The 24,222-nt window shown below is 44.1% G+C and overlaps 2 protein-coding genes and 15 non-coding genes across 17 annotated transcripts; 2 read left to right on the forward strand and 15 right to left on the reverse strand.

Moving 5' to 3' along the window:
• Nucleotides 1-376: 376 nt before the first annotated feature.
• On the reverse strand, nucleotides 377-448 carry trnaq-uug (transfer RNA glutamine (anticodon UUG)). The gene has a single exon. It is a non-coding gene; the product is annotated as a tRNA-Gln (tRNA).
• Nucleotides 449-583: 135 nt separating this feature from the next.
• Nucleotides 584-655, reverse strand: trnaf-gaa (transfer RNA phenylalanine (anticodon GAA)). The gene has a single exon. It is a non-coding gene; the product is annotated as a tRNA-Phe (tRNA).
• Nucleotides 656-761: 106 nt separating this feature from the next.
• On the reverse strand, nucleotides 762-835 carry trnai-aau (transfer RNA isoleucine (anticodon AAU)). Its single transcript has one exon. It is a non-coding gene; the product is annotated as a tRNA-Ile (tRNA).
• A 97-nt stretch (nucleotides 836-932) lies between these two features.
• On the reverse strand, nucleotides 933-1,004 carry trnap-ugg (transfer RNA proline (anticodon UGG)). The gene has a single exon. It is a non-coding gene; the product is annotated as a tRNA-Pro (tRNA).
• Nucleotides 1,005-1,931: 927 nt separating this feature from the next.
• trnaa-agc (transfer RNA alanine (anticodon AGC)) lies at nucleotides 1,932-2,004 on the forward strand. The gene has a single exon. It is a non-coding gene; the product is annotated as a tRNA-Ala (tRNA).
• Nucleotides 2,005-2,779: 775 nt separating this feature from the next.
• trnaq-uug (transfer RNA glutamine (anticodon UUG)) lies at nucleotides 2,780-2,851 on the reverse strand. The gene has a single exon. It is a non-coding gene; the product is annotated as a tRNA-Gln (tRNA).
• A 135-nt stretch (nucleotides 2,852-2,986) lies between these two features.
• Nucleotides 2,987-3,058, reverse strand: trnaf-gaa (transfer RNA phenylalanine (anticodon GAA)). Its single transcript has one exon. It is a non-coding gene; the product is annotated as a tRNA-Phe (tRNA).
• Nucleotides 3,059-3,164: 106 nt separating this feature from the next.
• On the reverse strand, nucleotides 3,165-3,238 carry trnai-aau (transfer RNA isoleucine (anticodon AAU)). Its single transcript has one exon. It is a non-coding gene; the product is annotated as a tRNA-Ile (tRNA).
• Nucleotides 3,239-3,335: 97 nt separating this feature from the next.
• On the reverse strand, nucleotides 3,336-3,407 carry trnap-ugg (transfer RNA proline (anticodon UGG)). Its single transcript has one exon. It is a non-coding gene; the product is annotated as a tRNA-Pro (tRNA).
• Nucleotides 3,408-4,334: 927 nt separating this feature from the next.
• On the forward strand, nucleotides 4,335-4,407 carry trnaa-agc (transfer RNA alanine (anticodon AGC)). Its single transcript has one exon. It is a non-coding gene; the product is annotated as a tRNA-Ala (tRNA).
• A 775-nt stretch (nucleotides 4,408-5,182) lies between these two features.
• Nucleotides 5,183-5,254, reverse strand: trnaq-uug (transfer RNA glutamine (anticodon UUG)). Its single transcript has one exon. It is a non-coding gene; the product is annotated as a tRNA-Gln (tRNA).
• Nucleotides 5,255-5,389: 135 nt separating this feature from the next.
• Nucleotides 5,390-5,461, reverse strand: trnaf-gaa (transfer RNA phenylalanine (anticodon GAA)). Its single transcript has one exon. It is a non-coding gene; the product is annotated as a tRNA-Phe (tRNA).
• Nucleotides 5,462-5,567: 106 nt separating this feature from the next.
• On the reverse strand, nucleotides 5,568-5,641 carry trnai-aau (transfer RNA isoleucine (anticodon AAU)). Its single transcript has one exon. It is a non-coding gene; the product is annotated as a tRNA-Ile (tRNA).
• Nucleotides 5,642-5,738: 97 nt separating this feature from the next.
• trnap-ugg (transfer RNA proline (anticodon UGG)) lies at nucleotides 5,739-5,810 on the reverse strand. Its single transcript has one exon. It is a non-coding gene; the product is annotated as a tRNA-Pro (tRNA).
• Nucleotides 5,811-8,004: 2,194 nt separating this feature from the next.
• LOC113088224 (uncharacterized) lies at nucleotides 8,005-16,467 on the reverse strand. Its single transcript, XM_026255710.1, has 7 exons — nucleotides 16,232-16,467; nucleotides 15,807-16,134; nucleotides 14,901-15,702; nucleotides 14,366-14,575; nucleotides 8,989-9,335; nucleotides 8,133-8,257; nucleotides 8,005-8,047 (listed from the first exon to the last, which is right to left on the reverse strand). Exons 1-7 carry the CDS (start codon nucleotides 16,465-16,467, stop codon nucleotides 8,005-8,007), a joined length of 2,091 nt encoding a protein of 696 aa, XP_026111495.1.
• Nucleotides 16,468-16,498: 31 nt separating this feature from the next.
• Nucleotides 16,499-18,581, reverse strand: LOC113088225 (uncharacterized). Its single transcript, XM_026255711.1, has 5 exons — nucleotides 17,784-18,581; nucleotides 17,607-17,690; nucleotides 17,451-17,531; nucleotides 17,274-17,331; nucleotides 16,499-16,760 (listed from the first exon to the last, which is right to left on the reverse strand). The coding sequence occupies exons 1-5, from the start codon at nucleotides 18,532-18,534 to the stop codon at nucleotides 16,685-16,687; spliced, it is 1,050 nt and encodes a 349-aa protein (XP_026111496.1). The 5' UTR covers nucleotides 18,535-18,581; the 3' UTR covers nucleotides 16,499-16,684.
• A 2,064-nt stretch (nucleotides 18,582-20,645) lies between these two features.
• On the reverse strand, nucleotides 20,646-20,717 carry trnaq-uug (transfer RNA glutamine (anticodon UUG)). Its single transcript has one exon. It is a non-coding gene; the product is annotated as a tRNA-Gln (tRNA).
• Nucleotides 20,718-24,222: the final 3,505 nt, after the last annotated feature.

Genomic DNA, 24,222 nt, shown 5'->3' on the forward strand with positions numbered 1-24,222 from the left:
CTGTTTCAAATCATCAACTCATTGATACTAAGGCAGACAATCAAACTGTGCAGGGCAGGGGTGCCTCCAGGACAGGTTTGAGAACCACTGCCCTAAAGAGACCGACTGGGCATCGATGCAATGCTGCCACAGTCTCTACGTTAGTTAATTTTTTTGGACTCAAAGCTGCCAAAAAGTATTTCAGACATGGTCCTGCGCAAATTGGTTTGCATAAAGTGGGTCCCACCGCGATTTGAACTTGGATCACTGGATTCAGAGTGCTAACCATTACACCATGAACCTTACCTGGAGCAGCCGTTGCTCACAGGGCCACAAGACTGTCACCAGTGCCAAACTAGTGCTGTTTTTTTCTTTTACTGGCGGCAAGAAAGCACACAGGTTCCACCGAGATTCGGACTCAGATCGCTGGATTCAAAGCCCAGAGTGCTGACCATTACACCATGGAACCGAAACTGCTTGTTTGGTGGCCAACTGGGAAACAGATAGCTCCGTGGCAGTGGGGAAGCAGTTATACAGAGAAGTTGGAACCCAGTGATTTTTGGTCACTGGCCCGCCTCAAAAAGCTGAAATGAGTGGGAGATTTTGCCGAAACCCGGGATCGAACCAGGGCCTTTAGATCTTCAGTCTAACGCTCTCCCAACTGAGCTATTTCGGCCACAACAAGCTCCTGCTTAGCAAGCAGGGATTTCAGTGAGATCACCCTACTCTTTATCACAGGAGAAGAGCAGAGCAGAGATGAGCCCCCAGACAATAAAAACAGCTGGCCAGTACGGGGATCGAACCCGCGACCTTGGAGTTATTAGCACCACGCTCTAACCAGCTGAGCTAACCGGCCTCCCTTCGCCATCTGTCTCTACCCGATTGAATAAAAAACTGCCTCAATGTTAGTGAACGCAACGAGACAACAAAGCTTCACGTTTTATCCCGTCCAAGGGCTCGTCCGGGATTTGAACCCTGGACCTCTCGCACCCAAAGCGAGAATCATACCCCTAGACCAACGAGCCTTCCTGTGCTGGGCCGAGAAAAAAAGAGCTACTGCAGCATCAATAAAAGAAGGAACATGAACTAACGTGGAAGCAATCAAAGACCTCGAGACAGTGTTAAAGGCTAACGAACGCAAGTTGGCCTCTTAACAGACCTAAAATGTGGCTGTATCTAACATGTAGAGGGATGTTAGGGAGGACAGCTGAAACTGTCAGATGTCACTTAGACCAGCGGTTCTCAATTCCAGTCCTCGAGCCCCCTGCTCTTCACATTTTGTATGTTTCTCGTATAGCTTCAGACATTTGTTCCATTCAAACGTAAGTGCCCTGAGAAGTGGACATCACATGACATGCCTCCATGATTCAAGTTCAAAGCGTATGTGTACGTTCAGTTCAAAGTGACTAACACAGAGGTGTACAGAGGTATATGATGTCACACTTGTCCATGTGTGAAGACGTTGCGCAGCGCAAATCCGTGAACCAATGTTCCAAAGTGAAGTAAACTTCGACGGATTTCCCCTGCTCAGGGAGTGGGGAGCAATGAACACTGTGTAGGGACCATGTCAATCGCAAGGAGCTCACTTCTAATGAGCTGATTATCCGAATCAGGTGTGCTAACAAAGAGAGACATGCAAAATATGCAGACCTTTGGGGAGCGAGGACTGGAATGGAGAACCGCTTCCTTATTCTTTAAGTCAGTGTGAGAAAAAAGAGGTGAGAAGTTGTCTGCGTGACCCGAGTGATGCAAGGTAGTCTGCATAATACAAGAATCCGCACATGCATACTGGCGTAACAAGACCGAGAAGGTCCTTTAACACAAAAGCTAAATCTCTTTGTTAATTCGACAACACAATCGCGGCCAGTGCAAAGGTGCAAGCCTAGAGGAGGGACGGCCTCTTTGCATCAAGCCGGTCATTCGCAGCTATGCTCGTCATTCTTGAAAGGCCAGGGGAATTAGCTCAAATGGTAGAGCGCTCGCTTAGCATGCGAGAGGTAGCGGGATCGATGCCTGCATTCTCCAAGTTGGCTCATGCCCTTTTACTCACACATCCCTAAATCAGTGGTTTTCAATCCTGTCCTGTAGGCATCCCTGCCCTGCACATTTTGCATTTCCCCTCATCTAACACACCAGTTTCAAATCATCAGCTCATTAATAGAGACTGCAAGACCTGATTTGGGTGTGTCTAGCACTGACGCAATGCTGCGACACTCCCACGTTAGCTTTTTTTGGGTCTCACAGCTGCCAAAAAGTATTTCAGACATGGTCCTGTGCAAATTGGTTGCAAAACATTGCCATTTTACACACAGTTCCCTAAAGCAGTGGTTTTCAAACCTGTCCTGGAGGCACCCCTGCCCTACACATTTTGAATCTTTCCCTCATCTATCACACCTGTTTCAAATCATCAACTCATTGATAGAGACCGCAAGACCTTATTTGGGTGTGTCTAATAAGGCAGACAATCAAACTGTGCAGGGCAGGGGTGCCTCCAGGACAGGTTTGAGAACCACTGCCCTAAAGAGACCGACTGGGCATCGATGCAATGCTGCCACAGTCTCTACGTTAGTTAATTTTTTTGGACTCAAAGCTGCCAAAAAGTATTTCAGACATGGTCCTGCGCAAATTGGTTGCATAAAGTGGTCCCACCGCGATTTGAACTTGGATCACTGGATTCAGAGTGCTAACCATTACACCATGAAACCTTACCTGGAGCAGCCGTTGCTCACAGGGCCACAAAGACTGTCACCAGTGCCAAACTAGTGCTGTTTTTTTCTTTTACTGCGGCAAGAAAGCACACAGGTTCCACCGAGATTCGGACTCAGATCGCTGGATTCAAAGCCCAGAGTGCTGACCATTACACCATGGAACCGAAACTGCTTGTTTGGTGGCCAACTGGGAAACAGATAGCTCCGTGGCAGTGGGGAAGCAGTTATACAGAGAAGTTGGAACCCAGTGATTTTTGGTCACTGGCCCGCCTCAAAAAGCTGAAATGAGTGGGAGATTTTGCCGAAACCCGGGATCGAACCAGGGCCTTTAGATCTTCAGTCTAACGCTCTCCCAACTGAGCTATTTCGGCCACAACAAGCTCCTGCTTAGCAAGCAGGGATTTCAGTGAGATCACCCTACCCTTTGTCACAGGAGAAGAGCAGAGCAGAGATGAGCCCCCAGACAATAAAAACAGCTGGCCAGTACGGGGATCGAACCCGCGACCTTGGAGTTATTAGCACCACGCTCTAACCAGCTGAGCTAACCGGCCTCCCTTCGCCATCTGTCTCTACCCGATTGAATAAAAAACTGCCTCAATGTTAGTGAACGCAACGAGACAACAAAGCTTCACGTTTTATCCCGTCCAAGGGCTCGTCCGGGATTTGAACCCTGGACCTCTCGCACCCAAAGCGAGAATCATACCCCTAGACCAACGAGCCTTCCTGTGCTGGGCCGAGAAAAAAGAGCTACTGCAGCATCAATAAAAGAAGGAACATGAACTAACGTGGAAGCAATCAAAGACCTCGAGACAGTGTTAAAGGCTAACGAACGCAAGTTGGCCTCTTAACAGACCTAAAAATGTGGCTGTATCTAACATGTAGAGGGATGTTAGGGAGGACAGCTGAAACTGTCAGATGTCACTTAGACCAGCGGTTCTCAATTCCAGTCCTCGAGCCCCCTGCTCTTCACATTTTGTATGTTTCTCGTATAGCTTCAGACATTTGTTCCATTCAAACGTAAGTGCCCTGAGAAGTGGACATCACATGACATGCCTCCATGATTCAAGTTCAAAGCGTATGTGTACGTTCAGTTCAAAGTGACTAACACAGAGGTGTACAGAGGTATATGATGTCACACTTGTCCATGTGTGAAGACGTTGCGCAGCGCAAATCCGTGAACCAATGTTCCAAAGTGAAGTAAACTTCGACGGATTTCCCCTGCTCAGGGAGTGGGGAGCAATGAACACTGTGTAGGGACCATGTCAATCGCAAGGAGCTCACTTCTAATGAGCTGATTATCCGAATCAGGTGTGCTAACAAAGAGAGACATGCAAAATATGCAGACCTTTGGGGAGCGAGGACTGGAATGGAGAACCGCTTCCTTATTCTTTAAGTCAGTGTGAGAAAAAAGAGGTGAGAAGTTGTCTGCGTGACCCGAGTGATGCAAGGTAGTCTGCATAATACAAGAATCCGCACATGCATACTGGCGTAACAAGACCGAGAAGGTCCTTTAACACAAAAGCTAAATCTCTTTGTTAATTCGACAACACAATCGCGGCCAGTGCAAAGGTGCAAGCCTAGAGGAGGGACGGCCTCTTTGCATCAAGCCGGTCATTCGCAGCTATGCTCGTCATTCTTGAAAGGCCAGGGGAATTAGCTCAAATGGTAGAGCGCTCGCTTAGCATGCGAGAGGTAGCGGGATCGATGCCTGCATTCTCCAAGTTGGCTCATGCCCTTTTACTCACACATCCCTAAATCAGTGGTTTTCAATCCTGTCCTGTAGGCATCCCTGCCCTGCACATTTTGCATTTCCCCTCATCTAACACACCAGTTTCAAATCATCAGCTCATTAATAGAGACTGCAAGACCTGATTTGGGTGTGTCTAGCACTGACGCAATGCTGCGACACTCCCACGTTAGCTTTTTTTGGGTCTCACAGCTGCCAAAAAGTATTTCAGACATGGTCCTGTGCAAATTGGTTGCAAAACATTGCCATTTTACACACAGTTCCCTAAAGCAGTGGTTTTCAAACCTGTCCTGGAGGCACCCCTGCCCTACACATTTTGAATCTTTCCCTCATCTATCACACCTGTTTCAAATCATCAACTCATTGATAGAGACCGCAAGACCTTATTTGGGTGTGTCTAATAAGGCAGACAATCAAACTGTGCAGGGCAGGGGTGCCTCCAGGACAGGTTTGAGAACCACTGCCCTAAAGAGACCGACTGGGCATCGATGCAATGCTGCCACAGTCTCTACGTTAGTTAATTTTTTTGGACTCAAAGCTGCCAAAAAGTATTTCAGACATGGTCCTGCGCAAATTGGTTGCATAAAGTGGTCCCACCGCGATTTGAACTTGGATCACTGGATTCAGAGTGCTAACCATTACACCATGAAACCTTACCTGGAGCAGCCGTTGCTCACAGGGCCACAAAGACTGTCACCAGTGCCAAACTAGTGCTGTTTTTTTCTTTTACTGCGGCAAGAAAGCACACAGGTTCCACCGAGATTCGGACTCAGATCGCTGGATTCAAAGCCCAGAGTGCTGACCATTACACCATGGAACCGAAACTGCTTGTTTGGTGGCCAACTGGGAAACAGATAGCTCCGTGGCAGTGGGGAAGCAGTTATACAGAGAAGTTGGAACCCAGTGATTTTTGGTCACTGGCCCGCCTCAAAAAGCTGAAATGAGTGGGAGATTTTGCCGAAACCCGGGATCGAACCAGGGCCTTTAGATCTTCAGTCTAACGCTCTCCCAACTGAGCTATTTCGGCCACAACAAGCTCCTGCTTAGCAAGCAGGGATTTCAGTGAGATCACCCTACTCTTTGTCACAGGAGAAGAGCAGAGCAGAGATGAGCCCCCAGACAATAAAAACAGCTGGCCAGTACGGGGATCGAACCCGCGACCTTGGAGTTATTAGCACCACGCTCTAACCAGCTGAGCTAACCGGCCTCCCTTCGCCATCTGTCTCTACCCGATTGAATAAAAAACTGCCTTAATGTTAGTGAACGCAACGAGACAACAAAGCTTCACGTTTTATCCCGACCAAGGGCTCGTCCGGGATTTGAACCCTGGACCTCTCGCACCCAAAGCGAGAATCATACCCCTAGACCAACGAGCCTTCCTGTGCTGGGCCGAGAAAAAAGAGCTACTGCAGCATCAATAAAAGAAGGAACATGAACTAACGTGGAAGCAATCAAAGACCTCGAGACAGTGTTAAAGGCTAACGAACGCAAGTTGGCCTCTTAACAGACCTAAAAATGTGGCTGTATCTAACATGTAGAGGGATGTTAGGGAGGACAGCTGAAACTGTTTGCATCAAGCCGGTCATTCGCAGCTATGCTCGTCATACTTGAAAGGCCAGGGGAATTAGCTCAAATGGTAGAGCGCTCAATGCGCAAAGGAAGGGGTCCAATCTTTGAGCCCCGCCCGCAAGCGAAAAAGACGAAAGATTTCCCCTGCTGCAATACTCGGGGTATATTTCTCTTCGTTTTGAAGAGTTTTAATTACATGTGAGACAACTCTACCCTCCGCGGCCTGGATTCGAACCCGTGCTCTCTCGGATGAGCCGTGACGTCATATGTCCTCGACGTGTATTTTTAAGCATGCAATAAACCGAGACTTTTATTTTGTTATCTATGACATACAATTGATTGATTTTATATTACATAGATTTGTGTGTGTGTATTTAAATGTTTGTGTTTAAATAAAATTAATAAAAAACGTTTCTTCAAATACGTTTTGTGTGTGTGGATATGATTTGATTGATATGATTTAGCAGATTTTTTTTATCTTATCAAAAAAATGTTCTATTAAAATTAGTACAAACACATACTGTACATACACAGAATAAAAAAAGCACAATACGAAAGAGTGGGCCCAAGTAATATATACAAAATGTTTTATTAAAATGAACACACACACATACATACACACAATATAAAAAAAAATATGAAAAGAGTGGGCCCATATAATATAAACAATATTTATATATACAGGAAAGATATTATGTACTACTTATATTAAAAAATATATATGAAAAGAGTGGGCCCATATAATATATACAAAATATACACATTATTTACAATGGAGGCGGAGTTTGTCATTTATTTTGCCTGCCGCTGTTCTGCCAACCAATCATCTAAAGTTTTTCCATTAGAGGAGCGTGAGCAAAATGTGGCATTCCCATATCGGCTATGACCAAACTCTTTAGTTTTGGGCTGCCCACATTTGCTGCATGTGTTAAAAGTAACCCCTCGCACATACTTCCTCTTATGGACTCCGCTTTCCGTCTCCAGGGCCCGCCGGCGCCTGTTCCTCTGGGTGTAACGGGACACAGGAGCAGCAGGCGCTGGAGCAGGCGCTGGAGCAGGCACTGGAGCAGGCGCTGGAGCAGGCGCTGGAGCAGGCGCTGGAGCAGGCGCTGGAGCAGGCGCTGGAGCAGGGGCTGGAGCAGGCGCTGGAGCAGGCACTGGAGCAGGCACTGGAGCAGACACTGGAGCTGGCACTGGAGCAAGCACTGGAGCAGGCACTTGAGCAGGCACTTGAGCAGGCGGAGCTGGGCCTGGACCGGATGTCAAAGCACCAGCAGATGGAATCACTATTGACACAGTCATGTCCGGGTTAAGCACTAGTGTGCCTAACAGTGACCCAGGTGCTGAAATGGGCTGCACAACTCCTGCTGCTGTGGGGACGGGTGCGATAGGGCACTCCCTTTTGGCAGCAGCGGGCCGGCGACCCGGTCGCAGAATTGGAGCCTGTCCTTCTCGATTTGGCGGAAGGATAAATTGATGTTTTGGGCCTGATGTTGATGGCACGTCATCCAATTTTTCCCTCGGCAGAGGAAGCTGCACATCAGCCACATCTATTGGGTCAGATGGAGTCAGTCCCTGGACGAGGACACTCAATTCCTGATTCTTCTGCTGCCGTTGAAACCTGAAAGTAAATTACTTGTAAAATATATATATATATATATATATATATATATATATATATATGTGTATTTGTGTGTGTGTACAGAAGTATTCAGTTCACTGGAACCAAATAATGTGCCTTGCTTACCACTGAATGAGTGTCCTCTGGTTCAGCTCAAACAGTTGGATCATTGTTTCATCCATCAGCCTTTGATTGTTAAGCACCAGCTCTCGGATGTGGTGGTAATCCGAAAGGATTTTAGACCACCTGGGGGGTGGAAACTCCAGCCTTCTTGGTCGGTGACTTGTGTAAAGCACACAGCTTCATACAAATGGCCTCAACCAAGCGGCTGGTGCTGGGCCACTGTGCTGGACCCCCAGGATGTCCAATCAGACACCGTTTCACACTCTCCACACCCAGTGTGACTCCGGACCGCTTCGGTGCCTTAAAGCGCCCATGTGTCAGCTGAGGCTGATGTCGAGGCTGATAGTTGACCCGCTGTTTATCAACATCAGGGAGAGCGGTCCACAGCTGGATGGCCTCTGTAACCTGCAGGTCGGTGAGGTAAGGAGCCTCACGAAGACCCACCAGGAAACCAGCCAGATCCTGGACCTTGTCCCACCCAGCGATGCCATCAGGTCCAATGACTGCTCCCTAGTAAATGCAGATTAGTGTTAATATACACTTCCAGTCAAAAGCCTTTGAACAGAAATATTTTTGACATTTTTTAAAGAATTCTGCTCAACAAGCCTGCATTTATTTTATTCAAAATACAGCAAAAGCCATTATATTGTGAAATAATTTTAATATTTAAAATAAAAATGCTTTCTATTTGAATATAGTTTAAAGTGTAATTTATTCCTGTGATGCACAGCTGTATTTTCAGCATCATTCCTCCAGTCTTCAGTGTCACATGATCTTCAGAAATTTGTTGTTCTAGAAACCTTTTTTTATTGATATTATTATCAATATTTAAAACAGTTGTGTACATTTTGTTCAAGATTCTTTGATGAATAGAAGGATCCAAGATAAGAATTTATCTGTAATAAAAAGCTTTTTTAATATTATACACTATACCCTTCAAAAGTGTGGAGTCAGAACATTTAAATCATTATATATTTATTATTAAATTATAGAAATTAATACTTTTATTTAGCAAGGACGCATTAAATTGATGATAAAGACATTTATAATCTTACAATATACACTGAACTTTCTATTCATCAAAGAAACCTAAACAAAAATCTCTAGAAGCTATTTTTAACCTTATAATAATAATAATAATAATAAAGTAAAAAAAAAAAAAAAAAAAAAAAAAAACTTGCTTGTAGTGTATGTGGAATAAAACGAGACTGAAACGAAATAAAGCCCTTAGAGTGTCGTACCTGAGCCTCGCCGGAGACACTGCTTCCAGTGTCAGATGTCTGTGACAGCACTGAAGAGGCAGGGGCGAGATGCTGTCCCTCTCCTCCAGATGATGTGGACGGCTCAGCCAGTGATGCTGGGGACTGAGGCAGAGGCAAAGATGAGGGGGTGTTTCTGAGGCAGGGGTCATCCTCATACAGCACTGGAACTGTGATGTCCTCCATGCTCTCTTCCTCAAACCCCTCATCTAGCAGGTCCTGATCATCAACCTCCTCCACCAACCGGTCTTCCTCCTCTGGGTTCTGGAGCACTGGAGTCAGTGTTTTGCCAGTCTGGCTGTAAAGGTACTCGATTCCCAGCAATTCACCTACAATAATAAAATAATAAAAAAAGAAAAAAAGTGTTCTTAATAATTGATCAAGTACATTGGAGGCTCTAATACTCTAATAACTTAATAGAATATTGCAAAAGAAATAATTAAATGTCTTACCTGTATATCAATCAATCAATCAATCACCTTTATTTATATAGTGCTTTAAACAAAATACATTGCGCCAAAGCACTGAACAACATTCATTTGGAAAACAGTGTCTCAATAATGCAAAATGATAGTTAAAGGCAGTTCATCATTGAATTCAGTTATGTCATCTCTGTTCAGTTTAAATAGTGTCTGTGCATTTATTTGCAATCAAGTCAACGATATCGCTGTAGATGAAGTGACCCCAACTAAGCAAGCCAGAGGCGACAGCGGCAAGGAACCGAAACTCCATCGGTGACACAATGGAGAAAAAAACCTTGGGAGAAACCAGGCTCAGTTGGGGGGCCAGTTCTCCTCTGACCAGACGAAACCAGTAGTTCAATTCCAGGCTGCAGCAAAGTCAGATTGTGCAGAAGTATCATCTGTTTCCTGTGGTCTTGTCCTGGTGCTCCTCTGAGACAAGGTCTTTACAGGGGATCTGTATCTGGGCTCTAGTTGTCCTGGTCTCCGCTGTCTTTCAGGGCAGTAGAGGTTCTTTCTAGGTGCTGATCCACCATCTGGTCTGGATACGTACTGGATCCGGGTGACTGCAGTGACCCTCTGATCTGGACACAGACTGGATCTGGTGGCCACGGTGACCTCGGAACAAGAGAGAAACAGACAAATATTAGCGTAGATGCCATTCTTCTAATGATGTAGAAAGTACGGTGTTATGTGAAGTGTTCCGGTTCCAGTTTACCTAATTAATGCAGCCTAAAAATCCTTTAACGGATTTGGATATTAAAAGCATATTAGTATGTTATGTGTATGCCAGGTTAAAGAGATGGGTCTTTAATCTAGATTTAAACTGCAAGAGTGTGTCTGCCTCCCGAACAATGTTAGGTAGGTTATTCCAGAGTTTAGGCGCCAAATAGGAAAAGGATCTGCCGCCCGCAGTTGATTTTGATATTCTAGGTATTATCAAATTGCCTGAGTTTTGAGAACGTAGCGGACGTAGAGGAGTATAATGTAAAAGGAGCTCATTCAAATACTGAGGTGCTAAACCATTCAGGGCTTTATAAGTAATAAGCAATATTTTAAAATCTATACGATGTTTGATAGGGAGCCAGTGCAGTGTGGACAGGACCGGGCTAATATGGTCATACTTCCTGGTTCTAGTAAGAACTCTTGCTGCTGCATTTTGGACTAGCTGTAGTTTGTTTACCAAGCGTGCAGAACAACCACCCAATAAAGCATTACAGTAGTCTAACCTTGAAGTCATAAATGCATGGATTAACATTTCTGCATTTGACATTGAGAGCATAGGCCGTAATTTAGATATATTTTTGAGATGGAAAAATGCAGTTTTACAAATGCTAGAAACGTGGCTTTCTAAGGAAAGATTGCGATCAAGTAGCACACCTAGGTTCCTAACTGATGACGAAGAATTGACAGAGCAACCATCAAGTCTTAGACAGTGTTCTAGGTTATTACAAGTAGAGTTTTTAGGCCCTATGATTAACACCTCTGTTTTTTCTGAATTTAGCAGTAAGAAATTACTCGTCATCCAATTTTTTATATCGACTATGCATTCCATTAGTTTTTCAAATTGGTGTGTTTCACCGGGCTGCGAGGAAATATAGAGCTGCGTATCATCAGCATAACAGTGAAAGCTAACACCATGTTTCCTGATGATATCTCCCAAGGGTAACATATAAAGCGTGAAGAGTAGCGGCCCTAGAACTGAGCCTTGAGGTACTCCATACTGCACTTGTGATCGATATGATACATCTTCATTCACTGCTACGAACTGATGGCGGTCATATAAGTACGATTTAAACCATGCTAATGCACTTCCACTGATGCCAACAAAGTGTTCAAGTCTATGCAAAAGAATGTTGTGGTCAATTGTGTCAAACGCAGCACTAAGATCCAATAAAACTAATAGAGAAATACACTCACGATCAGATGATAAGAGCAGATCATTTGTAACTCTAAGGAGAGCAGTTTCAGTACTATGATACGGTCTAAATCCTGACTGGAAATCCTCACATATACCATTTTTCTCTAAGAAGGAATATAATTGTGAGGATACCACCTTTTCTAGTATCTTGGACAGAAAAGGGAGATTCGAGATTGGTCTATAATTAACTAGTTCTCTGGGGTCAAGTTGTGGCTTTTTTATGAGAGGCTTAATAACAGCCAGTTTGAAGGTTTTGGGGACATATCCTAATGACAATGAGGAATTAATAATAGTTAGAAGAGGACCTATGACTTCTGGAAGCACCTCTTTTAAGAGCTTAGATGGTATAGGGTCTAACATACATGTTGTAAGTTTAGATGATTTAACAAGTTTATACAATTCTTCCTCTCCTATAGTAGAGAATGAGTGGAACTGTTCCTCAGGGGGTCTATAGTGCACTGTCTGATGCGAAACTGTAGCTGACGGCTGAATGGTTGCAATTTTATCTCTAATAGTATCGATTTTAGAAGTAAAGTAGTTCATAAAGTCATTACTGCTGTGGTGTTGGGAAATGTCAACACTTGTTGAGGCTTTATTTTTCGTTAATTTAGCCACTGTATTGAATAAATACCTGGGGTTATGTTTGTTTTCTTCTAAAAGAGAAGAAAAGTAATCAGATCTAGCAGTTTTTAATGCTTTTCGGTAGGATATGCTACTTTCCCGCCAAGCAATACGAAATACCTCTAGTTTTGTTTTCCTCCAGCTGCGCTCCATTTTTCGGGCTGCTCTCTTTAGGGTGCGAGTATGCTCATTATACCATGGTGTCAAACTGTTTTCCTTAACCTTTCTTAAGCGTAAAGGAGCAACTGTATTTAAAGTGCTAGAAAAGAGAGAGTCCATAGTTTCTGTTACATCATCAAGTTGTTCTGAGGTTTTGGATATGCTAAGGAATTTGGATACATCAGGAAGATAACTTAAAAAGCAGTCTTTTGTGGTAGAAGTGATGGTTCTTCGATACTTGTAACAAGAAGTAGAATTTACAATTTTGGCTATATGAAGTTTACACAGAACTAAATAATGATCTGAGATATCATCACTTGGCTGAATAATTTCAACACTATCAACATCAATTCCATGTGACAGTATTAAATCTAGAGTATGATTTCGACAATGAGTAGGTCCTGAAACGTGTTGTCTAACACCAATAGAGTTCAGAATGTCTATAAATGCTGATCCCAATACATCTTTTTCATTATCGACATGGATATTAAAATCACCAACTATTAAGACTTTATCTGCAGCCAGAACTAACTCGGATGTAAAATCACCAAACTCTTTAATAAAGTCTGTATGGTGCCCTGGTGGCCTGTATACAGTAGCCAGTACAAACATAACAGGGGATTTATCATTAACATTGGTTTCTCTGGATAATGTTATATGAAGCACCATTACTTCAAACGAGTTATACTTGAAGCCTGCCCTCTGAGAAATCCTGAAAACGTTGTTATAAATTGAAGCAACACCTCCCCCTTTGCCTTTTAGACGCGGCTCGTGTTTATAACAATAATCTTGGGGGGTGGACTCATTTAAAATAATGTAATCATCAGGTTTTAGCCAGGTTTCTGTCAAGCAGAGCACATCTATATTATGATCAGTTATCATATTATTTACAAAAAGTGTTTTCGTAGAAATGGATCTGATATTCAATAAGCCAATCTTTATCATTTGTTTATCCATATTGCATTTGTTTTTTATTTGTTGAACCTCAATTAAATTGTTAACCTTAACTTGGTTTGGACGTTTTTTGTATTTTCTAGTTCGTGGAACAGTCACAGTCTCTATAGTGTGATATCTAGGTGAAAGAGTCTCTATGTGCTGAGAATTAACTGACCTCTGTGACGGGAGGCAGCTAGCAGACGGTCGGTTTAGCCAGTCTGTCTGCTTCCTGACCTGGGCCCCAGTTAGTCAAGTATAAACACTAAGACCATTTGCCATATTTCTAGACAGAAGAGTGGCGCCACCCCAGGAGGGATGAAGACCATCTCTTTTAAACAGGTCAGGTCTGCCCCAAAAGCTCGTCCAATTGTCTATATAACCTATGTTATTCTGTGGGCACCACTTAGACATCCAGCCATTGAGTGATGACAATCTGCTATGCATCTCATCACCACGGTAAGCAGGGAGGGGACCAGAGCATATTACGGTGTCTGACATCGTGCTTGCAAGTTCACACACCTCTTTAAAGTTATTTTTAGTGATCTCCGACTGGCGAAGTCGAACATCATTAGCGCCGGCATGAATAACAATCTTACTGTATTTACGTTTAGCATTAGCCAGCACTTTTAAATTTGCCAAGATGTCAGGCGCTCTGGCTCCCGGTAAACATTTGACTATGGTGGCTGGTGTCTCTATATTCACGTTCCGTACAATAGAATCACCAATAACTAGAGCACTTTCATCAGGTTTCTCAGTGGGTGCATCACTGAGTGGGGAGAACCTGTTTAATGTTTTGATCGGAACAGAAGAGCGGTGTTTTGACCCACGACTACGCTGCCTCACCGTCACCCAGTTGCCCTGCTGCAGGGGCTCTGCTGGAACCGGACAATGTACAGGAATCCCTGAGCTAGACGCATCCAAAGCCATATCTAGAGCCCTAACATTCTTACTGTCCTCAATTAAAGTTTGGATGCGTGTCTCTAATTCTGAAATCTTCTCTGTCAGCCTAACTATTTCCCTGCATATATCACATGTGAATCCCTCATCAGCGACAGAGATAGATAAACTGTACATGGGGCAAGAGGTGCAAATAACAATTGTAGGAGAAGCCATTACTCACCGTGCTTGATGAAATATTCTTACTGCGGTTGTTTGATGAACTTGTGGAAAACTGCAGCGTGAGAGAGGAGAGGAGAGGAGAAAAGAAAACGCTAATGACAAGCTAACGAGTGCTAACGCTTTGCAGGTGTGCTGCAGTCACGGAAACAATATGCTCCAGGAGGGCGATAGCGCTCATCCCAGGGCTTCCCAAAGACTGTTCGGCTAAGCCGGTCAACAGCCTCGCTCATGGCACTGCCATATGTCCGAATGGAGGACGCCCGTTTTATGGCGTCTTCCATTCGGTCATCATTCCAACGCATCAAGCCCTCAAGGAGATAGGCCTGAAAATGCGCATCGCTGGCACTGGTTCCTAAAAGTTAAATAATATCAAAAAATATATAAAAAAGGGTTTTATGTGTCACATATGTACAATATATGTACTACACATAAGGTGCTCTGAAGTAATTTGTATACTACATTTAATAGAGTTTTGTAACTATATTAAAAATGATTGTCACTTAGTCATGTGTTACTAGTGACTTGTTAGTAAAGACAGCTTTGTCAATGCTTATGACATTAAAAAGTATAATGTAGAGTGTGACATTTATTAATGCGGCATTACTTTAAAGTGATGGAAGCAGTTACAGTGCTTATATTTTCTACAGAAAAATGAATAATCCATATGCATGTATTACCTGGAATAAAACGGTTCAGGTGGAGGTGGAATGACTCCAAGGAGGTAGAGCCACGAGCACACCTGTAGCAGCACAGCTCCACGCCGCCTTTCTTCAGTGTCCCTGTCTTCATGTACAGCGGAAAGTCCTCTGGGTCTTGGATACACTGGACGTGCTTGCGCTGTTCCTTCCATATCTGCTGGATCCGTTCGTGGTCCAGCAGAGGAACTCCCAGGGTGTCCTTCCCATCCGCACTGTCAAACTGATCAATCAGTGACCCAATCAATCTGGTGGTCTCCTCCACCCCCCTGGTCCTCCTCCGGCAGTGCAGTGCCAACTCCCTCCGGGTAATGCGAGCACTGACCGCCTTTTCTGAGATGTGGCCAGTCTTCTTTGCCGCCAGGTCACCCTCTTTTGCGGAGCGAAGAGCAGCCACATCCTCTGGATCCCACTGAAAGATGCACGTGGACAGACGTGCCATGAAGATCCCATAGAGCGGATGAGCCTCTGTCGTGACACCTGCAGCAAATCGCCGCATGAAGTGCCAGATGTCGAGGCGCACTACAAGCTCATCCCACTCCAAAAACATGATCTTCACCCGCGATTGGCCGTACTGACTGCAGCAGTCCCTGTCAACGTACATCACTTTTGGGGCTGCCTCTCCTGCCTCTCGGTAGCGTTTCATCAGACCAGCTGCCATGGAGTCCAGTCCATGTCCCTCGGCAGCTGTCAGCACAGAGACAAGGACCTGGCCGTGTTCGTTTCCGACATTTGTGCACCAGGCAGCTGTTCCTGAAGCAGCACCGGCAAGTTTCTTTGTGACCTATTGGGAAAAATAAAAGAGTAAAAAAAATGTGCCATATCTGTGCCATATCCGTGCCATATCCATATCTGGCAAATTTCTGGATATAAACAGGGCTTTGATACCTTTTTTGTCGAATCCATCTTGAGAACACAGCCAAAGACAGATGTTAATTTGGCCTTGACCTCGTGCAGTCGCCCCAGAACATCCCTGGCATACACGGCTAACAGCCACTTAGGTTTAGGCAAAGCAGGTAAAAGTGGAGGATCAGCAAACACAGGAGGCTGCACAAGGGAGGACCTTGTGAATGGTTCACAGGCAGTCAGGTACTGCAAGACACGCTGTGTCCATGCCTCACTGTGCTGTTCCATCAGCTTCCTGTAAAGCTGAGTCACACTGTTGCCCAGTGTCCTCTCCCTCATCATCCTCAGCACCCGGTTGTCACATGAGTATCTAAGGAAACAACAGTATAATCATGCAAATGCTTTAGCTGGTAAAAAATAACCCACATAAAAGCACCTAATAATGAATGATTGTCATTATGAATTACCTGTATGTCAGCAAAGCTGGAAACTGACTGCGGTGGCCCATATCCAGCTGTCCTAGGATGTCCTCGGACCAGGCAGGATATTTCTTTTTGCAGCGTTTGCACTCCAGATACTCAGTGGCAAGGTCATACCACCCGTCGATGTCCAAGACCTTACGCACGGTACGGTAAATTCCTGCCGCAGTTAGTCTGTGCCTACCACAGTCTGGGCGAACACAGACGAGAGGAAATAACCACATCTTCAGCGTTATCCATAAGAAAAGGGGCCGACAGAAGAAGAGGTCAGGTGAGGCAGGGGGCTGAGTGTTTATTAAAGGGGGCTGAGGAGGATACCACCAAAGTTTCAGCTGGGACACTAGTTCTGGCTTGCCGGTTCGTGGGTTGGCCTTAAACAGTGTGTTCCGGATCCACTCATGCTGGAAAGGTGGAAGTTGATCTTTCCAGTGACTTGGAAGCTCAGCTGGTGGCCGGTGATGTGAAGGAGCTGGTGCCTTGGCAGTTTCCACTGATGGAGATGGAGCAGCACAGTCCTCTGAGTGAATAGTAAAAAAAAAAAACAATAAGGATGACTGTTGCATTTGATAGTAATATGCCATAAATGCAGCGCACAAACAACCTGCAAAGCACAATTTTTGGACAAGTATTCATAATTATTATGTTATTTTTAGGAACGAGAGTGAAGAAAGTGGTACTAGTGTTAAGGAAGCACATAACCCAGCATACACTTTATTAATTTAAGGAGAATGGAATCAGTGCAGCTGACTGAGAATGAGGATCAGATGGAATGGAGGAAGGAAAATGTGGTGTGATGAATTAAGTGTAAAGCAACGAAGCCCACGGACATGAAGCATACACACAGATAGAGTAAGGAAAAACTGTTCCTCTAATCATTAGAACAATGAATCTCCACCATCCTGTCTGCTCAGGGGGAGATGAAGAGTGAGTGAGAAGAGCAAGCGGTGTGAAAAAGTTATCTAGTGATTATCTAACAACGGGTAAGTTCGGAAACGCAAATAAATACACTGACACCTTTGGACATCCTTACGGTTTTGAAGAAGTGCACTCAAGAAAGCATCCCGCTTGAGGCATGACATGACATAATTCTGTATTGTAAACAAAAAATATTTTAAAATGTTGATTATTTTCCCCCAAGAAATAACGCTTCTCATTGTGTTTTTACAAAACATTCTTGTAATATTTGCATTTGTGTCATATGCCACACCTGTATTTAGCTGTGCTTCACATTGTGATGCAGCAAATACCAGCTCCTCATCGTCATCTTCAGCAGTGGGAACGGACTTGCCTGGAGCACAAATGTTAAAACTATCATTGTGAACAATACACAGAGACAAACATATGTAAGATGGTGCTTACTTACCAGTAGCGAAAAGCTGTATCGGGGTCAAATGTTTGGCTGGGGGTTCTGCTGCTGGAGGAGGTAAAGTGGACTGCAATAATGGATCTGGAAACAGCAAGTTGACAAGTTTGCCATAATGATAAATTAATATATGAAGAAATGCTGTAGGTAAAATTCTATATTCACACTCCTACTCACAGGGTTTAACTGGTGACGTGAGTTTTTTCGCCAGCTGTGAAGGAGACAAATTTTTGCCACGCGCCAACAGCGCTTTCACAGTTGCGGTCTTCTGTACACCAGTTTGGATAGGTGCAGGTGGAGGTGCAGTGGTTGCAGAAGCACTGGAGGTTGCAGCGTGAGGTGCAGGCTGACGTACGCTGGTGACCACAGCAGAAGCCCGTCTTTTCAGGACATATGTCTTGAAAATGGCCATGTTGGTTTTGGGCCTGGCATCTGCCTTAATGAGGTACCTGATGAGGGCTTGAGCCTCCTTGCTCTGGTCCTCATAAACATCTTTCATGGAGCGGCCCTGGAAGTCACCAAACTCCACCATCAAGCAGCCCTGGTCTCCAGTTGCCCGGGCTTCTGCCTGCATTTCCTGCTTCCTCTGATACTTTTCCACTTCTTCTGCCATCTCTCTAATTTGAGAAGTGTACTGTAGGAACAGTTGTTTATTTTGTGACAGGGGTGTTGCCTGCGCTGTCTCAGTGGAAATGCTGAGCACCAAATACACGGCATACCCCAGAGAGTTTTCCAGGAGCCATCTAAATCTCTGGCCCTGGTACTTCCCAAACTGAAGTTTGCAGTGAGCCAGTACTAAAAACTGGTCACTGGGGTCTCCACCGTTCGTGCTGACAAAAGTACTGGCCTCTGACAGCACCTCCTCCTTAGGTTTGGCCCTTCCAGACTCCAAATTTTCAAGGCGCTTCGCCTCCGCCGAAGGCGCCATGAGGAGTCGGCTTGATGTTGCCGATTGGCGTTGAAAAGAGGGATATGCATACATTTTCTGGAATGAAAATCAGAAAAAGACTACTATCTTTTGCAATCTGAAAGACACCTGTATGTTAAGTGTGTAACAATAATTTAACAAGCTACGCATAAACTATATTACTGTGGTAATAAACTTGGCCATGACATAAACTGTCCTGAAGATGAGTTTTCTACAAAGGACAGGAATCCCTGACATATAAAATATGTAATGTCAGTATGAAGTCTGAAATTTCCTTTTATTTCCAATGCTTTCATCTTAAACCATGACTACACACACCAGGCTATAAAATATTACATTAAATATATAATACTTCAAAAGTGGTCATCTTACCCCAGGGTTACACCAGGCGCTTTTACCTCTTAAAATCTCAGCCATTTTTCAGTGTTTTTAACTTTCTGGTCTACCCAAATTAAAATGAGCACTATTCCCATATACTTTTGCTCATATGGATACATTTGGCCTTTTTTGTTTGTTTTTAGTTAAGACTCTCAATGTTTTATTTATAAAAAAGTCATTATTATATTATTTTAGAAAATATACATTTATTTCTTGGTAAATGCATTTTTCCATATCTCCACAACAATTTGGTAACGATTTTTACAATCAAAATGTGTGTGTGTTATTATGTGTTATAACCAAATGTAAATGTAAATAGTTTAATCGATATTTTCATTCATAGGACCCAGAAACCATGACTTCTTAGACAATACACACATCATTGTTGACAGTAGCATAGCTTAATTAGCTGACGGTCGATAACTTTAACTTATCTGATCATTTATCATGTGAAAAGTTACAGGTTCACAGGTACTGAAGAAAGGATGAACTGTATGCTAGCTAGCTATACTGACACGATTCGTTTTCAAAAAATACACACTGTATATTAACCAATAATGACCAGTTTTCAATGAATGAAGTAATAGCCTTACCTTTAACAAAGATGACAATGACAACGACCGGCGATTGGTCAAAAGGAGGCCACGGGAGAGAAACGCGATTGGAGGAAAGTAATCAACGGAAGAGAAACGCGATTGGAGGAAAGTAATCAACGGAAGAGAAACGCGATTGGAGGAAAGTAATCAACGGAAGAGAAACGCGATTGGAGGAAAGTAATCAACGGAAGAGAAACGCGATTAATCAAAAGTAAGCCACAGGCGAAACGCGATTTGTCAAAAGTAAGCCAGAGGCGAAACGCGATTGGTTCATGTGGGCTTACTTTGGGCTTACTTCGGCTCAGTTGGTGGAAAGCAGTAGGCGTGCGAGAGGTAGCGGGATCGATGCCCGCATTCTCCAAGTTGGCTTCTGCCCTTTTACTCACACATCCCTAAATCAGTGGTTTTCAATCCTGTCCTGGAGGCATCCCTGCCCTGCACATTTTGCATTTCCCCTCATCTAACACACCCGTTTCAAATCATCAGCTCATTAATAGAGACTGCAAGACCTGATTTGGGTGTGTCTAGCACTGACGCAATGCTGCGACACTCCCACGTTAGCTTTTTTTGGGTCTCACAGCTGCCAAAAAGTATTTCAGACATGGTCCTGTGCAAATTGGTTGCAAAACATTGCCAATTTACACACAGTTCCCTAAAGCAGTGGTTTTCAAACCTGTCCTGGAGGCACCCCTGCCCTACACATTTTGAATGTTTCCCTCATCTATCACACCTGTTTCAAATCATCAACTCATTGATAGAGACCGCAAGACCTTATTTGGGTGTGTCTAATAAGGCAGACAATCAAACTGTGCAGGGCAGGGGTGCCTCCAGGACAGGTTTGAGAACCACTGCCCTAAAGAGACCGACTGGGCATCGATGCAATGCTGCCACAGTCTCTACGTTAGTTAATTTTTTTGGACTCAAAGCTGCCAAAAAGTATTTCAGACATTGTCCTGCGCAAATTGGTTGCAAAAAGCGGTCCCACCGCGATTTGAACTCGGATCACTGGATTCAGAGTGCTAACCATTACACCATGAAACCTTACCTGGAGCAGCCGTTGCTCACAGGGCCACAAAGACTGTCACCAGTGCCAAACTAGTGCTGTTTTTTTTCTTTTCCTGCGGCAAGAAACCACACAGGTTCCACCGAGATTTGAACTCAGATCGCTGGATTCAAAGTCCAGAGTGCTGACCATTACACCATGGAACCGAAACTGCTTGTTTGGTGGCCAACTGGGAAACAGATAGCTCCGTGGCAGTGGGGAAGCAGTTATACAGAGAAGTTGGAACCCAGTGATTTTTGGTCACTGGCCCGCCTCAAAAAACGGAAAAGAGTGGGAGATTTTGCCGAAACCCGGGATCGAACCAGGAACCTTTAGATCTTCAGTCTAACGCTCTCCCAACTCCGCCATAGCTGGGGAACAATTGTCTGTATAAGAAGGGGGTGAAGAGGGGAGAGGGAGGAAGAGAAGGCCGAGAAATTCAGGAAATCGCAGGTTCGAATCCACGCTGTCACATAAAGTTATGCGTGTATTTGTTAAAAATCATAAATCGATTGTTTCGTGTCCAAGTTTGATTTTAAAAGTAATGTATTTGAAATTAATTATTGTTTCGTTTCTAAGATTGATTTTGACAGTAATGTTTTTGATTTAATGATTCTTTCGTTTTTAAAATTGATTTTTATTTTATCCTCATTATCATTATCATTAGTCCAAGTGCATTTATTAAGGCAATCATTTTCTGTGGCAGTAGGGACAAAATAACCTCCTTATTACGGCATTCACACTTTATTGTATCATATTACTTACTGCAAAGCTACACGTGACACTGAATTTAACTGTAAACTGAATGTCATTACATTCAATAAAACAAATAAATACAACACACCAGTCAAAGAGAAATATATTTATTAACTATATACATATTTTAAAAAATGTAGGAAAAATACTAAATTCAATATAAAATTAAGAATTTTAAGTGCACACGTTATATAAAATAAGTACAAAAAAATATATAAATATATACATCAAAATCTACACATTTTGGTATTTTACTTTATACTGCTTCCTCTACACATGAACCTTTCTATAATAATAATAATAATAATAAATAGTTTAACTTTATTTAATATGTATATATATTTCCATATGTATTATAGTGTATTCACATACATACCCACATGTTTATAATAATAATAATAATAATAATACAAGATAAAAAAAGTGCACAGTATAACTCTTTAACATTAAATATGGCTGGAAGATAAAAAACAGAACAGATCCAACCAAGAGAACAAAATGAATGTATCACACATAAATAAATGAGTTATCTTCTCATAATCTGTAACCACTGCTCCTTCGTAATTGTTTCTTTATTAGGGCAATATATTTTGCCTTTGTACTGGCTATGGCCAGTTTCTTGAGTACGAAATTGGCCACACATTCTGCACGAATTTGCTTTTACAGTGCGATTGTACGATCGTTTGGTTGGAGTGGCTGTGTCATTTGCAGGTGGCTCAGAGGAAATTGCTCCAGGGTTAATGGTGGAAAATGGGGCTGGGCAGGGCACCAGAAACATCTGAGACACAACAGGGGCAGTGGGTGTGTCAGGAACCAATGGGTGTGGTGCTGTCGGCCTGGGACAAATTGTCCTTAGCTGGCTGGACGTGGCTGAACGCTGAAGGTGTACGGCTGATGGCCAGATTGAAGTTGCTTAACTTTAAAGTTGTTACATAACCTTATGAAAACCATTTCAACAAGGCGACAGCAATTAGGCCACTGTGCTGGAGAGCTGCTAGAACCCAAAACACACCTTTTTGTGCTGTCGACACCAGGAGTGAAGACAGCTTTCTTTTTTTGGGACCTAAAACGTCCTGTAAGTAGCCTGTCTTGATGACGAGCAGCATACACCACCCTGTCTTTATCAAATTTGTCCAGGTTCTGCCACAGACCCACAATGGTCGCAACTTGTTGGTTGGTAAGTGTGAGGCTTGTCTGTGTGCGCAGCTCCACCAGACACTCTGCCAACGCATCCACCCGGTCCATTCCAGGAATGCAGTGTTCGTCAACAGCCTGGAAATATATAACTGTTGGTTAGGTATTTACATGCTGTTAAGTAAGTTTACTGCTTAATGGCAGATAATTAAATGAGTGACAATTCGTATAGAAAAGGAAATTTTACCATTGCTGAGGGCAACTGGTGTATCTAAAGGATCCTGGACACTGGGTACTGGTGCAGCTGAAGGAGCCCGGACTGTGAACAATGGTGAATCCTGGACACTGGGCACTGGTGCAGCTGAGGAGCCCGGACTGTGAACAATGGTGGAGCCTGGACACTGAGAGGTGGTGCAGCTACACTGGGCACTGGTGCAGTTGAAGGAGCCCGGACTCTGAGCAGTGGTGGAGCCTGGACACTGGACACTGGTGCAGCTACACTGGGCAGTGGTGCAGCTGAAGGAGCCCGGACTCTGACAGTGGTGGCAGCACTGGTGCAGCTGAAGTAGCCCGGACTGTGACACAATGGTGGAGCCTGGACACTGGGCAGTGGGCAGCTGAAGGAGCCCGGGACTCTGAGCAGGTGGAGACTGGACACTGGGCACTGGTGCAGCTGAAGGAGCCCAGACTCTGAGCAGTGGTGAAGCCTGGACACTGGGGCAGTGGTGCAGCTACACTGGGCAGTGGGTGCAGCCTGAAGGAGCCCCGGACTCTGAGCAGTGGTGGAGCCTGGGACATTGGGGCAGTGGTGCAGCTTACACTGGGCAGTGGTGCAGCTGAAGGAGCCCGGATTCTGAGCAGTGGGTGGAGCCCTGGACACTGGGCAGTGGTGGAGTCTGGACACTGGGCAGTGGTGGAGTCTGGACACCTGGGCAGTGGTTGGAGTCTGGACACTGGGGCAGTGGTGGATCTGGACCACTGGGCAATGGTGGAGTTTGGACATGGGCAGTGGTGGAGTCTGGACCACTGGGGCAATGGTGAGTCCTGGACACTGGGCAGTGGTGGAGTTTGGACACTGGGCAGTGGTGGAATTTTGACACTGGGCAGTGGTGCAGCTGTAGGAGCCTGGACACTGGGAACTGGTGCAGCTGGTAGAACTGGTGGACCTGAAAGGACTAAGTCATCTGATGCCACAAGATTTGCCACTGTGGCTTCCTCTCCAAAGAAATCAATGAAACCCTCATCCTTTTCCACTTGCTCCTCCACATCTATCTCCTCCAGCAATTGAGAGGTCCTATCAGAGGTAGGGCACATGTCCTCCAGGGGCTGACTATTCTGCCTCAACAAGTACTGTACTCCAATGAGCTCCCCTGAGGAAATATTTGTAACAGGAAACATTTTTAATGGAAATTATGCAGAAAGGTTTATTTAGAAATGCAGTAAATATTTTGTTGTCCACTTCTGTATGAACAATATATATCTAATTCAGAGGGTATCATAAAAAAGACAGGATTACTCTATATTCTACTATGTATTTTATTTTCTGCCCTGAAACCTAGAACACAGAATAATGTATAAATATTCTGGTAGTATAATTTTTCTCTGATATGTCAAAATTACATTATTATTGTCCAAAAGCACTTGTAATTTTACCAAAAACATGCTACATCATGAGCTGCATTTATCAAAATATTTTTACCTGTGTATACTGCAGGTGGAGTGAAGCTAGGGACCAATTTCCTGCCATACAACTTATTGTAGTTCTCATTGACAGAGTAAAAC

This window comes from Carassius auratus, unplaced genomic scaffold, assembly GCF_003368295.1.
Source record: "Carassius auratus strain Wakin unplaced genomic scaffold, ASM336829v1 scaf_tig00045841, whole genome shotgun sequence".
Taxonomy (NCBI): Eukaryota; Metazoa; Chordata; class Actinopteri; order Cypriniformes; family Cyprinidae; genus Carassius; species Carassius auratus.

Coding starts and splice junctions, on each gene's coding strand:
- LOC113088224 (XM_026255710.1), bottom strand. CDS start 16,467: ATGTGGTTATTTCCTCTCGTCTGTGTTCGCCCAGACTGTGGTAGGCAC. Junction 14,576..14,900: donor CCTGAACCGTTTTATTCCAG/GTAATACATGCA, acceptor TTTAACTTTTAG/GAACCAGTGCCAGCGATGCG. Junction 8,048..8,132: donor GTTACAGAGGCCATCCAGCT/GTGGACCGCTCT, acceptor GGGCGCTTTAAG/GCACCGAAGCGGTCCGGAGT.
- LOC113088225 (XM_026255711.1), bottom strand. CDS start 18,534: ATGGCGCCTTCGGCGGAGGCGAAGCGCCTTGAAAATTTGGAGTCTGGA. Junction 17,532..17,606: donor GATACAGCTTTTCGCTACTG/GTAAGTAAGCAC, acceptor TTTGTGCTCCAG/GCAAGTCCGTTCCCACTGCT. Junction 16,761..17,273: donor GAGTGCACTTCTTCAAAACC/GTAAGGATGTCC, acceptor CTATTCACTCAG/AGGACTGTGCTGCTCCATCT.